Below are 15,000 nucleotides of genomic sequence, written 5' to 3'. Positions count from 1 at the left end.
TTCACTTGCCCAAGATGACCCCAGTTCGAATCCGACCAATCATTTCCCAACACTACCCTATCTTTCTCTCCCACTTGCTTCCTGTCTCTTTTCACTGGACTTTTTAAAATAAAGATGCAAAATCCATAAAAATAATAAAAACGAATTAAAATAAAAGAGTCAGTGGTAAATATAAATAGACCTTTTAAGTGTTGATCAGAGTGAGGTAAAGGTGAAGGTACAGACCAAGGGAGACAACTGAGGGGAAACAGAACAATTGAAAAGAGAGTTTAGTAGCATCACTCAATGGTGTTGTCATATTCCCAATAGTCCATGTCACTGTGGCGTGTATCCTCTTTTGGGGTGTATTTGTCAGACCTCAGTGGCTAATACTGCACAGCCAACAGGACAAACAAGCACATGCATCAGTCACATCATGAAGTCTGAGCCATGTCAACTTGGTGACACATAGTTTGCATCCAAAAACTGTCCGGGTCTGGCCATGACGACAGATGCCTGTCAGCTGGGTGACTAGTTTATCCCTTGATGAAGCCAGATCACAAGCAAAAAATAAGTAAATAAATACTAAATAAATAAATCGGTATAAATCTGGCTATGATGGGCTCTAACACATCCGATTCCACATGTAATGGCACTTTATCAAACCAATCTTTATCAAAACAATGTATATTAGGGCTGCACAATATACGAAAATGTATCAAAATCGCGATATCAAGAGCAGTGATATGTGTATCGCAAAAATGACTTAATTATCGTGAACATGTTTACATTTCTGTGCAGTCTAATCACTTGCTGAAAGGCAAAAAATGCGCAAGAGGCCAGCCATGACCAAATCCACGAACCCACACAGACCAACAAATTAGTAACAAGAAAAACACTCGGCTATATTTCTAAATTTTGTTTAAATATCGTTATTGAGGTATTTCATGCTGTTATCGAGTATCTTTTTTTCTGATATTGTGCAGCCCTAATGTAAACATGATCTACAAAACAATTTCTGTACAAACACGCGCACACCCGCGCGCACACACACACACACGCACCTGTATCCTCTTGAGATAAGCGGTACTATCAGCCTCTTGTATGAGTCCTCCACCGCATCATGCAGGACCTTCATCAGTTCCGGTCGAGCAAATCCCTGAGGTCTCCACCTGTAAACACAAGCATGCACGCATGCAGCCTTTAAATATTTTGGTGGTGAAAACACACACCTCTATATTAAACACAGTTTTTAAATAGCTAACAAAACTCTAAAACTCCATGATGAAAACCTGCCAAGCACAGAAAGAGATTTCCTTTTTTTTCAGAACTGAAATTCTCAACTGGAAACATCTAATTTGCTAATGCTGTATCTGATGAAAATGAAAACAACAAAATAGACAACCTTTATTAAGAAATCAAAAGAAAGAAAAGGAAAGAAAAGAAAAAAAGACAAAAATGATGATTATTTTCCCCATCTTACAATTAATTAATTTGAACAAATGTTCCTGACCAATTATGGAAAAAGTGTGTCAGAAAAATGTGTCAGATAAAAATAAGGGGAAACACTCAGTTCTAATTTAAACATTCTCGTAAGAGGGCTCTAAAATATCCCCATTCCCCATATTAGGAAAATGCTCGGAGGGAAATATATCACAGAATTATAAGCAACCATATCACTAATCCGAATGTATTTTACAGGTTGTTTTTCGTTTTCTTCCATATTTCAGGTAACAAGGAGGGCCTGGAAAAAGGTTTGATGGCCAGACAGGCATAAACACTAATTTATCATGATATTCTTTCAACATATTGTAAGATTAATGTACATAGAAATGGTCCATTGTCAGAAACATTATATTACACAGCAAATTAGTAAAACTCATTTAGCAGATCAGATTCACAGTTATGAGGGGTCAAAAGTGCAGCCAGCGTCGAGCCGTTCTCATCCAGAGGGTCTGTGGCGTGATGAGTCTTTATTTACAGACGAGGATGATGATGGAGATGAAGATGACCCGGGTGGCCATGTCATCTCGTCTCGTCTGCTCTGCTCTCGTCTCGCTTGCCTTGGTGACTGGACATGACTTGTGGATGCGATCGAATGTTCCGATTTAGCATGAGAAGCGTGCCGGTAGGAGAGGGGAGTCGGACGACATCAGGACTGTGACTTGATAACATTTGAGCAAGCTTCAGGAGCACGACGTGTCCATGGAGTTTAAAAGTAATGCTGTGTGACAGCTATGATTAATATTTAATTTGGGCTCTATGCTTGTGTGAGCTTGTGTGTGTGTGTGTGTGTGTGTGTGTGTGTGTGTGTCTGTGTGTGTCTGTGTGTGTGTGTCTGTGTGTGTGTGTCTGTGTGTGTGTGTGTGTGTGTGTGTGTGTGTGTGTGTGTCTGTGTGTGTGTGTGTCTGTGTGTCTGTGTGTCTGTGTGTCTGTGAGTGTGTGTGTGTGTGTGTGTGTGTGTGTGTGTGTGTGTGTGTGTGTGTGTGTGTGTGTGTGTGTGTGTGTTGGACACTGAGACAAATACATTTAGAATTGAAACCTCAGTGTGTGTGTGTGTGTGGTGCGTGTCTATCTGTGTGTCTGCATGTGAGTTTGAGACCTACCTGACGTTGACACACCACCTGCTGAAGTCGGTCTTGATGCGGTCTGGGATGGTGACCTTCACTGTCAGGATTTTCAAATTCTCCCCGCGGTTAATGGCCAGAGTCTGCAAAGAGGAGTGGAGAGGAGAGGAGAGCACAGAGAGGTAACCTGTAGAGACAGCCAACACACGCTACACACATGCACACACACATACACATGTACGCACGCGGATACACACACACAAACTTTCTTTTCTGTAGCTCCCACACACTAGCCTGGCTATCGCCACACTGTATGTGAGATACAGTCTGGGAACCTTCTATTCTTATTGTCATAAGGAGACCGATCTAAATACTAGGTATTGTAACGTAATACAAAGCTTGATGGAAAGTTGATGGAATGGATCCTTACAAAACAAACTACGAGCTGTTTAATAATATGTCTTGTCCTCCCTCCCCATTCTGTAATTGGGTTCCCAAAATCAGGCAAAAAAAAATCCTTGGTTTTCCTTGCTATACTTCAGATCGGAACAAGTGCACAAGACAGCATGGGATCATAGGCTAACAACACACATCGCATACTGATAAAAAACACTGCACAAACAGTCTCTGACACTCACACACAAGCACACACACCGTCTTTCAGCTGACACACAAACACAGGGAGTATTACTTTTAATATATGATAAACTGGGACACATAAACTCATACACAAACACATTCAACCATGACATCTATTTTGAACATATTACCATACCATACTGGCTTTGATCCAGTCACACACAAACAGAGACACATGTGCGAGCATGTATGCATGATGTTCTTACACATGTGTGCATGCACACACACACACACACACACACACACACACACACACACACACACACACACACACACACACACACACACACACACACACACACACACACACACACACACACACACACACACACACACACACACACACACACACACACACACACACACACAAGCACACACACACACACACAAACTGCCAATCCACACACCCACACACTAGCAGAAAGTCAGCCATGCCTGTAAGAGTGTCAAGGGAAAAGCAGGGGACAATAATGATGACAATAATAGTAATAAATGCCTCCAGTCCCCCGGCTGGGCTGCTGCTACAGTGGAGCGCTGCCTTTGAGGGGAGCTGACGTGCTTTTCAGCAAATAGTTTTAAGTGTCTGACCTTTTTACTCGGCACAGCACAGACTTCCAGCGGCCGCTAAAGAAAGGAGAGAGGAGAGGAGGGCTGCGTGCCACCTGTCAATCACGAGTCCAGGCGGAAGAGACGATCTGACAAATGCCAGCCACCACGGCGACAGTGGAGGCCACCACACACACAGTACAGTACACACACACTACAGTATACACACGAATGCCTGCACACAAATGCACACACACACACACACACAGACACACACACACAGACACACACACACAGAGACACACACACAGACACACACTTTCACTCTCAGCCACACACAAGTACATTCTCACACATGCACAGCCATCTCTCGCTCTCTCTCTCTAACACATACACTTTACACTTTCTCTCTCACACACACACAGACAGACACACAGACACAGACACAGATAAACACACACACACACACACACACACACACACACACACACACACACACACACACACAGACAGACACACAGACACAGACACAGACACAGACACACACACAAAGCTAATGGGCTTCTAGGGATGCTGAGTTAATGCAACAGGAAGCGTGATGAACATTATATTTCTCTATTTTGGCATGTTGTAGCCCCGAGCAGCATGTTTACGTGCCTGCATCTCCACCTGCCCTGGCAACCACAATGTGCATCCTGACGGAAGCATCCATCCATCCATCCATCCATCCATCCATCCATCCATCCATCCATCCATCCATCCATCCATCCACATCGGATCACCATGAAACAAAACAACCATCAAAGAAACTTTTCTGCCTGACAGCCTCTGCAGTACAACCCAACGATGCCACCACCACCACCACCACTATGATGGCAGAAGTTGGAGCCACGAGCCAAGTAGGCCTGTGAGGTGAGGTGCTGGTCTAAATCTCAGACTCATAATGAAGCAGAATAGACTGGGAAGTGAATAGAGTTGAACAGAGTAGAGTAGAGTAGAGTAGAGTAGAGTAGAGTAGAGTAGAGTAGAGTAGAGTAGAGTAGAGTAGAGTAGAGTAGAGTAGAGTAGAGAGTAGCTTTATTTACCCTGAAGTAAATGTAGGTGTCCAGCATCTTACACAAAGACATACTCGCATGTTATAATATACATATCAAGAAAAAGCAGAAATCCGCAATAAAGTTCACAGTAAACCAGCAAGGTTCAAAGTGTGCCGACATTCCACAACATTTTACAAATGACATGCAGTCCGACATGTGTCTGACAACACAATCCAGAAAGAGGAAGATGCATGTACCCACAGAAGCACTAAGCGATTTATGTGTTCACTTAAGCTTGGGTAAATTGATTTGAATCGTGAATCAAGTTTCTAATGGAAAAATGACGATTTCTTTTGTGAGGGAAAATAACAGAGCTTGACATGTTTCCAAAATAATATACACATGTCCACAATAAAATATGTAAGTAAATTGATAAATATGCAATTTGTAAATACATGAATAAAATAGACATCACCCCCATGAACATATGCTGTAACACAGTTGTTCATAAACTTAGCTGTTTTCACTCAGAGCACAGCAGAAGAGGAGGGGGGGCTCCTTGGCGAGGCTCGAATAATTAGGATATTTTTTTGAGGGGAAAGAAGACGGGGTAAATAAATGGATTTAGACGGCTGTCTGTGTTTGTCTAATGTATGTATGAGACGAGGGAGGATATGAGACAAGAGATGGGGTAAAAACACAGAAAGACAGAGGAGAGACGATGGAACTGGACAGCTACCTGAACACATGCCAAGAAGAAGCCAGTCAAGGCACTCTCAACAACACATCTCACTATCACGCCGTCACACGCAGACACAGAGAGAGAGAGAGAGAGAGAGAGAGAGAGAGAGAGAGAGAGAGAGAGAGAGAGAGAGAGAGAGAAAGAGAGAGAGAGAGAGAATGCTCTACAGTAACCTAGGTCATGTCCCTCTCACACACACACGCACACACACACACACACACACACACACACACACACACACACACACACACACACTTCCCTGCATATCAGCAATGCCTTCCGACACACACACACACACACACACACACACACACACACACACACACGCACGCACGCACGCACGCACGCACGCACACGCGTGACACATAGTAATGTTCTCGCCACAGCCAGAGTTGTTACGAATACACACATGGATGGACATATCACATAATCAGACGTGAAAAATATCTACTTGAATCAACAGATACTACTGGCCCAGACTATATTCCATATGAGTTCAAATAGAACTTCTTCAATGTCTTTGATAGGGTCAGTGACAAATAAGGGTGTGCACAATGCAAAATTATTAAATGTTTGAATACATTATTCTAAATGCTTCCATCAGTTTTGCGGAAATGTATGTTTTGCATTTCTGCATGTTTCATGCGATGTCAATGATCTTTTTAACAATTTTATACTAAAAAATTAAAGTCTGGTTGCTGTTGAAATTGTCAAATAGTATGACGGCAATAAATGAGAGAGAGAGAGAGAGAGAGAGAGAGAGAGAGAGAGAGAGAGAGAGAGAGAGAGAGAGAGAGAGGAAATTGAATGCCACCAGGCTATCCGCACAACACTTGAAAGCACGACATCACAGCACAATAATTATTTTTTTTAAACTAAGAAACAGTGAATTGCGAAAGCACAAAAAAATCACCACAACATTATAAAACCATTTTAAAACAAAAGAATCAGCACAACATTAAAACAGCACTCAGTAGCTGTTGTTAAAAAGTCTGACCACTGCAGGAACAAAAGACTGCCTGCAGTTTTCTGTGGAGCACCTAGGGAGGAGAAGCCTACCACTTTTGCTCTGCAGCTTAATATTAAGTGTTTGGGTCATTCCACGCCAATTGAACAAATCTCAGCGCACTTGTGTCTCAAAGAAATCTGAAAACATTACTGGGTGTTCCTTAGAACATCCAAGAGAAAATATTTAAATCTCATTTAAAGTGAAGTGTTACCCTTTCTGAGTAACCGTTTTATAGGGGAAGGGGGTGTTGATTTTGTTCAGCCATTGTTTTCTGCAAAGTTCAGAAAGTCACTGCGTAAAAGTTGTACAATATAAAAAGCTTACATTTGCCATGATGGTACATGAAAAGTTGTAGTTGTAGGCTTCAGCAAAATGTTATTTTTACTATAGATATTCTCACATCTTCACATAAGTCCCTCAAAGTTGTTCAACATTTTATTGCAGTATTTTGTTGTGCTCTTTTTAGGCCTCCAAAAGACACTGTTGTACTCAACATAGACTCTTGGTGTTTTGCTCTTACTAGGATTAGTAGAAAGATTACTAGAATTAGTAATGTTTCTTTGAAATATCGCAGGAACACCACACACACACACCTTCAAAATTGCAGGCAAGTGTGTGCGTGTGCATGTATTAAATAGGCTGTGTGTGTGTGTGTGTGTGTGTGTGTGTGTGTGTGTGTGTGTGTGTGTGTGTGTGTGTGTGTGTGTGTGTGTGTGTGTGTGTGTGTGTGTGTGTGTGTGCGTGTGTGTGTGCGTGTGCGTGTGCATGACAGTGGGTGGGTGTTGTGGCCTCCAATCAGGATGTAAAAGTCTGTTTGGGGTGATGGGAGCTCTCCACAGCCAGTCAGCCTAACCCAATCCCAGCAGCAACTACACTTCCTGGAGATACACACTCAGCGAGGGACAACACACTGACGAGAGAGAGAGCCATAGAGAGAGAGGGAGAGAGAGAGCTATAGAGAGAGAGGGAGAGAGAGAGCCATAGAGAGAGAGAGAGAGAGAGAGAGAGAGAGAGAGAGAGAGAGAGCTATAGAGAGAGAGAGAGAGAGAGAGAGAGAGAGAGAGAGAGAGAGAGAGAGAGAGAGAGAGAGAGAGAGAGAGAGAGAGAGAGAGAGAGAGATACATGGAGATAGAGAGAGAGAAAGAAAAAGAGAAAGAAAAAGAAAAAGAAATAGCAAAAAGAAAAAGAAAAGAACAAGGAAAAGAAAAAGGAGAGAAAGAGAACAGGAAAAAAATAGTGCTCAACAGACAAAGACTGATGTAGAGAGCAGGGCAATTGTGAGAATGAGAGTGATGGGGAGGAAGAAATATTCAACATATCAAGTTCTTCAAAAACAATGAAATCATAATTGGGAAAATATGGGGAATGTAAGCTACATTAATGAATATTATTCTTCGGGCCCGGCGATTCGGCCCCAATATTTACTCTCCAAATATTTGGAAGGGGGGTGAGCGCAGAGATCGGGGGGGTGCCGTGGGGAGCTGAGGGGCTGGACGGAGCTGAGCAGAGCTCCCCCCAAATAAAACACTCCTAGCCAGCAACCTCCGACCCCCTTATCTCTGCAGATGCACAAAAACAAACTTGCACAGCAGGGCGGCTGACTGGCCTACCCTGCCTGCCTGGCGGAGGAACGGATGGATGAAAGAATGGAGAGAGGTATGGATGCAAGAGACATGGATGAAGGGAGAGAGAGGGATACATGAAGGAATGAAAGGAGAGGGAGAGGTATAGATGCAGAGAGGGCAAGGCATGGATGAAGGGAGAGAAAGGAGAGGATAAAGGGAGAGAAGTATGGATGCAGGGAGAGAGGGAGCAGAAGGGAGGGATGGAGGGAGAGGGAGCACCAGTTTGCGACGCAAAACAAACCCAAGATTATGATGGGCCTGCGTCCACAAAACCTTAATGCATGCTTTGTGCCTCGCCATCTCTCTCTCTCTTGCCATCTTTCTCTCTCTTTCTCTCTCACCATCTCACTCTCTTTCTCTCTCTCTCTCTCTCTCTCTCTCTCTGGTTGGTCAGCATGGGTGCATGCCAGTTAAGATAAATAATCTGCAGCGTTTATGAAGTCCGCAGAAATTAGCTCCCTACAATGTTGAGGAATGTGCTAAAAACACAAAGACAGGGAAGAGTGAGGGAGACAGAGGGAGAGATAAAGTGAGTGAGTTAGTGAGATAGAGAGAGAGAGAGAGAGAGAGAGAGAGAGAGAGAGAGAGAGAGAGAGAGAGAGAGAGAGAGAGAGAGAGAGAGAGAGAAAGGGGTGATGTGTGTGTTTGAGAGAGAGAAAGGCAGGGAGAGAAGGACCCAGAAAGAGAGGGTAATGATAACAGACTAGTGAGGAAATGGAATATTTCTGCACAGGCACCGGGAGGAGATTGGAAATGTCTGATTTGATAAAGAGAATAAAGCAACAATTACCCTTTTCATTTGCCACAAAACAAGGGGGAGAGGAAAAAAGAGAAAGAATGAGGAGAGAGGATGAATGAGGGCCCCAGAGTGAATAAGCCGCAAGAGAGCGAGAGCGAGAGAGAGAGAGAGAGAGAGAGAGAGAGAAAGAGAGAGAGCTGTGTGTGTGTGTGTGTGTGTGTGTGTGTGTGTGTGTGTGTGTGTGTGTGTGTGTGTGTGTGTGTGTGTGTGTGTGTGTGTGTGTGTGTGTGTGTGTGTGTGTGTGTGTAAAAGAACATTAAGAAAGAGGGGGGTCCTGCTTTAAAATGGGTCCTGACACTGCATCAGATTTGGCCACAGGTTCCATTTCCAACATTTCCTGAGGAAGTGCTGTATTTGCCGAATGCCAAATCAAATAAAGCCCTAAGCTCTGGTCACCCCTTAAGAAGGTGAAACACACCTCACCTCACACCAAAGCTGCCCGACTAACACTCAGCTTCATTTTACACTCTGCTAGACGCACATGAACACGCACTCACGCACGCACGCACGCACGCACTTGGAAGCCAACAGTGGGGGACAAAGGGGGCAGTTGTCCCCGGCCCCGGGAGAGAGGGGACCCAAAATTGGGTTTTCATGACATTGCATGCATTGGGTGGGGGGCTCTCTCACATGACTTTGTCCTGGGCCAGTGAAAAGCCATCCTTCTCCATGCACACACACTAGAAATAACGAACAATCTGATTTGTACTCGCGTATACAGTACAGTCATGTACAGACGTTTAATATACCAGTGTTAATTTCGTCAACCACGACGATGACGAAAATATTTCGTCAACGCCCCTTTTTCCCTTGACGATGACGAGACGATGACGCACTAAAAATTGTCTCAAGCAAATCAAAATATGACGAAAATAAAAAAATATTTTCGTCAAGGAGACTAAGACGAGACGAAATTTACAAGCCATGGACAAATGGACATTAAAAATATATAATTATTTATAATTAATTCGTAATTTGTAGGGCTGTCAAACGATTAATTTTTTTGATCGCGATTAATCTCATAAAAATATGGAAGTTAATCGCGATTAATCGTTATTTATTTTACATTTTTTAAATGGTTAGTTTGCAATTCAAGATAGTTGAAACCATTAATGCACAGTATTTCTGATCACTATGTCTTCTTTGGCATAAAACAAGGATCAAGACAAAGACTGATTTGTTTTGCCTTTCAGGCCATTCATTTATTTTTTTCCAATACTTCTTAGTTCTTAGAACTCAATATCATCTTAAACATTAATGTTAATTAAAAAAAATCATACAAGTAATTCTTCACCTATAAGGATAAGAGTTTAGTCAAGTAGTTGCCAATAACTGACACATAACTGTCAAATAATTGCAAAGCTGTAACAATGTTTTACATTTTTTAGAACTGCCCCACACAGTTTCCCCAATTTTTAAATGGCAGTAGCGCATGTCTTGCGCAAACACCTCAAAAAGAGAAGAAGAAGTAGGGGACAACGCCCCCTTAGGAGACCCAACTTGAGCACACGCTTTTGCATTGAGTGGGCGTGGTTTGCGATATCTTCGTTTGATTCAGTATTTTTGACGCGACCTGTGAAGCGACCACAAAATGCGGAAGTAGCCACTTTGTGTCGAGGCGTGCGAGTTGAGTTTGTGTTGTTATCAGCGAACTATCAGCGAGCTATTTCATCATGGCTAGTGAGAAGTTGAATCGTGACGAAGTTCTGAGCATGTTATTTGCCTATTCTGACTCTGAAGGACAGTTTTTATCTCACGAGGATGATAATGATCGGACGAGCACTCTTTGTTAGCTTGCGCTCCCTCCATTCAGCCCCCGGTGATGTGGGTAGCCACCTATCCGGACGCAAACGCAATAATCCTGGGATCAGACAAACACTGTTCACCAAGCAGCAAACACACACTCATTCTGTCCCTCTTTCTGACTTCTACTGGGTGGATGGCAGCGGCGAACGTGGCCATATCTCCGTATGGAGAGAACGCACGGTGAAGAGAAGACGCATAGGCAACCCTAAAACTACATTAATATTTTAGACTCGTTGTTGGCAATCAGACTGGTCACAGTGTTTTGACTGTCTTTGTAAGAGTTATACAAATCAGTAAAACAGCAAATAAAGACGAAAGAGGTGGCGATATATTTCTCTCAACTGGGGGAGAGGGTGGAAGGGCGCTGCGCTCTCCACGCGAGGGGGCAGGGATTGTTTTCCTTATCGGCTTCAGGTGTCAGGCTATAACGTAGCCTAATTACGTTGGACACAATACTATGGACATAATACTTATGATGTCATACCCATTATGTTGACAGTTTGCCCATTAGTTTTGTGAAATGTAACTGACAAACTGTAGAAGTCACTGAGCTAGACTGTGCCATAATCAACCATTTTACTGCCCAGACAGTGCTAAGCCGACTACTAACAGAGGAGCTGCATATGGACGGTAGAAGTGGGGACATTCTGGCGAAGTCTGATCGCGATTAAAAAAAATATTCGCGATCAAGAATGTTATTAATCTAATCGCGATTAACGCGTTAATATTGACAGCCCTAGTAATTTGTAATTGCAATATAGTCCTAAGTGTCTTGAACATAGGTGATTGCGCTCACGCTGTGTTGCCTCGCGTGTATCTGCTGGCAGCCAGTGCATGGCGCGGCTCAGTCAGTAGTTCTGTAGCCTAGTAGTTCAGCGAGTCCATTTAAGTTGAGTTTAGGTCCTAAAACATTCCCAGAGAAAGAGAAAAAATAGCCGACGTTGAGGGAAGTGTTCATTTTGAAACATGTTCAACAACTCTCTTGTCCATGACAAAGACATGTGTTTCTGCAGTAGGTAATGACAGTCACGCCAATCCTCCTCTGATAGGCCTACTGTCATTCTAAACCTCCTCGAGCTTCCACTATTCTCCTTTTCACTTAGGCTGTCTTTGCCCAGCGTTCGTTGTCTGTTCTTTTTTGTAATGTTTGCTAAATTTGTTGTTTAACCATATGAGTAGGCAGTTCGCAAGCAAATCATGAAGGTCGGATTTGTGAATTTATTTAAATCAGTCACCGCGGGAGCGCGCGCCAGCAGGGGGAAAGTTGGCCTGTCGAAAGTAACAGAGGCACGGCTACTGTAGCCTAGTTTTGAAAAGAATCAATGGATGGGCGATCGCTAAGGAGTTTTAAACTGTTGAGATTTGAAACTTGTTCTCGTCGAGAGCAACGCTAAAAGACCCAAGGAAGTCGACAGCATTTCCATGCGTCTTCAGCGTCTTCCTAAGTTCCAAAAACTCTTTTCAGGTCATGCTTATCGAACCTCGACATCCCCGACAAACAAAACAGCATTAGTGTTTAAATATTTGTATGTGCGTGTCCTTTCTATCGTCCAGTCTGCATACCCCTGCCTAACTATTTTTCCTGGGACTTTTGCAGGGCGCACGAAGTGTGCTCGCGCAATCTATTTAAGCCCATTCCACACAAGCCGCTCGAGTCATTATAGTTATCTGCTCGCATTGCCAATTGAAAACAAAAACCGCTAACTTGCATAGTCTAACATCAGCAGTATTTTATCTGGCTCGTGGTCATCGGGAAGCCACTATCAGGGAGACTTCTTGAACTTCATGCAGACTAGGGATGTCTGGTCTTCCCACTGCCGGCAATTTGCAGGCTTTAAATCACGCGGTCAGGTGAAGAAGAGCATGTAGCTTCCTCCGTGATCAAACTCAAAATCAAATAGCCTATAATATGCAGCAGCTTCTAATGCACGAGAGAGAGAGAGAGAGAGAGAGAGAGAGAGAGAGAGAGAGAGAGAGAGAGAGAGCGCAGCCTGCACCTGGATGTGTGTGTGTGTGTGTGTGTGTGAGATGCTCTTTAAAAGACTTTTGCTCTATGATGTTGAAATGACTGATTTGGGTTTTGGTGGAAAATGACCAAGTAACAAGGTGAATATTTGCTGCAATAGGCTATATTAGTAATACCTAATATAATACAATAGCCATTGTAGGTTATTTATTTTACACCACAATATTGACTAAAATGACTAAAAATTGAAATGTTGACTAAAATTTGAAATATTGACTAAAATGACTAAAATGACTAAAATTTGACTATGACTAAAATTGATTTTCGTCATTTTGACTAAGACTAAGACTAAATTGGGAAGGAAATGACTAAAATATGACTAAGACTAAAATTGATTTTCGTCATTGTGACTAAGACTAAGACTAAATCAAAAAAAGCTGACGAAATTAACACTGTAATATACTCATGTCACCAACTTACAATCATCTCGCCAACATATCACAAACACGTGTACAAAAAACATGTACAGAGACAAACGTGCATACAGACATGCTCGCACACATTCACACGAAAACACAGAGCAGATTAATACTCCAATTCCATTTCATGTGTCCTTATTTGTCCAACTAACACTGAAAAAAATAAAAGTGCAGTACCACACTATAATATTTTTGTGGAATTTCTTCCACTGGCAAATTTGATTCAGATTCAATAAAGCATCATTCAGGACTGGGAAACATAATAGCCACTCGGGTACGACTGTCATTTAAAATGTATACATTTCTACACGTTGCAATGCTTGACTCCATGTAAGCATGGAGAAATAGGGAGTAAATGTAGACTCAATAAAATAATTGTGCTTTGCATCCCATAAGGATTTATTTAGCTATAAAAGTAATTCCGTGTAGATATTTGGTTTGACATGTCAAGACTGTTTAGAACTGGAAGAAGGAATACGATGAATGTTTGGAATATGAAATTGAAAAAAAAGAAATTAAGAACAATTACATCCACGCTGTTGCATGCACATGTGTGCACACATCTATGAACACACACACAGTGCACTTTGTGCCATCAAGAGTGTGTGTGTGTGTATGTGTGAGTGTCTGTGTGTGTGTGTGTCTGTGTGTGTGTGTCTGTGTGACTGTGTGTCTGTGTGTCTGTCTGTGTGTGTGTGTGTGTGTGTGTGTGTGTGTGTGTGTGTGTGTGTGTGTGTGTGTGTGTGTGTGTGTGTGTGTGTGTGTGTGTGTGTGTGTGTGTGACTGGAGACTGACCCTCGGTGTGGAGGAAGCAAACTCTAAACAACCAATCAGACAGAGACGACACCTGACACCAGCCTGTCACAACGCATCCATCAGTTGCGGCCCATCTCGGATCTACAGCACAACACACACACACACACACATTCACACACACATTCACACACACACACACACACACACACACACACACACACACACACACACACACACACACACACACACACACACACACACACACACACACACACACACACACACACACACACACACACATCCAAATGTTCTCACCATTACATCTCCAACACCAACTCATCATTACAAACACACCTGTATACAGTAAGATAACACACGCGCCACACACATGCGCGCACACACACCTGCACACAGTCAAACACACAGCGGAGACAAGAGCTTCGAACCCAAACATGAATCCAAGCCATGATATAAACTGGTAGAGAGAAAGACACAAAAAATACACACACACACACACACACACACACACACACACACACACACACACACACACACACACACACACACTAGGGGTCGACCGATACAGGAGTTTTAATGGCCAATGCGATACCGATTTTTTTTTCATCACCCTTGGCCGGTACCCGATTCCCAATATTTGGGGCCGATATGGGTTAAAAAAAAGGTGAAAAAATGACAAATATTCCAGGTCTCAAGTTAAAATTAAACATTCCTTTAACATTATCAAATTGAGGTAGAGCTTGTAACATTTAAACACCCACTCTAACAATCAAGTAATGTCTAACAATACAAAAATAAAGTGTCTTGGTGCTTTTAAAAAAAACTGAATGACATAAAATAATATATTGCGTATCGGCCGATACAATACACTTAAAAAATGCAAATATCGGCCCGATATACAGGGGGTGGACAAAATATCTGAGACACCGGTCATTTTTGTGTGGGAAGTTTCATGGCTCAAGTGGACCAGTCTGTTGGCCAATCTCCATTAATTGCACATTGCACCAGTAAAGTGAAGTGTGAAGGTTCAAT

General features: G+C 42.7%; 1 protein-coding gene across 1 annotated transcript in view; it reads right to left on the bottom strand.

Moving 5' to 3' along the window:
- Positions 1–15,000, bottom strand: part of srbd1 (S1 RNA binding domain 1) — a 128,129-nt gene that overhangs the window by 98,981 nt on the left and 14,148 nt on the right. Inside the window, exons 10-11 of the mRNA XM_063191808.1 lie at positions 2,586–2,689; positions 1,044–1,151 (exon numbers count right to left, since the gene is read on the bottom strand). Of these exons, the coding sequence (XP_063047878.1) occupies positions 1,044–1,151; positions 2,586–2,689 (212 nt within the window). The remainder of the gene's footprint in view (positions 1–1,043; positions 1,152–2,585; positions 2,690–15,000) is intronic.

The sequence above is a fragment of the Engraulis encrasicolus genome, chromosome 24, assembly GCF_034702125.1.
Source record: "Engraulis encrasicolus isolate BLACKSEA-1 chromosome 24, IST_EnEncr_1.0, whole genome shotgun sequence".
NCBI classification, from domain to species: domain Eukaryota; kingdom Metazoa; phylum Chordata; class Actinopteri; order Clupeiformes; family Engraulidae; genus Engraulis; species Engraulis encrasicolus.
Note: the sequence above shows the minus strand (reverse complement) of the source record. Positions and strands in the feature narration are given on the sequence as shown.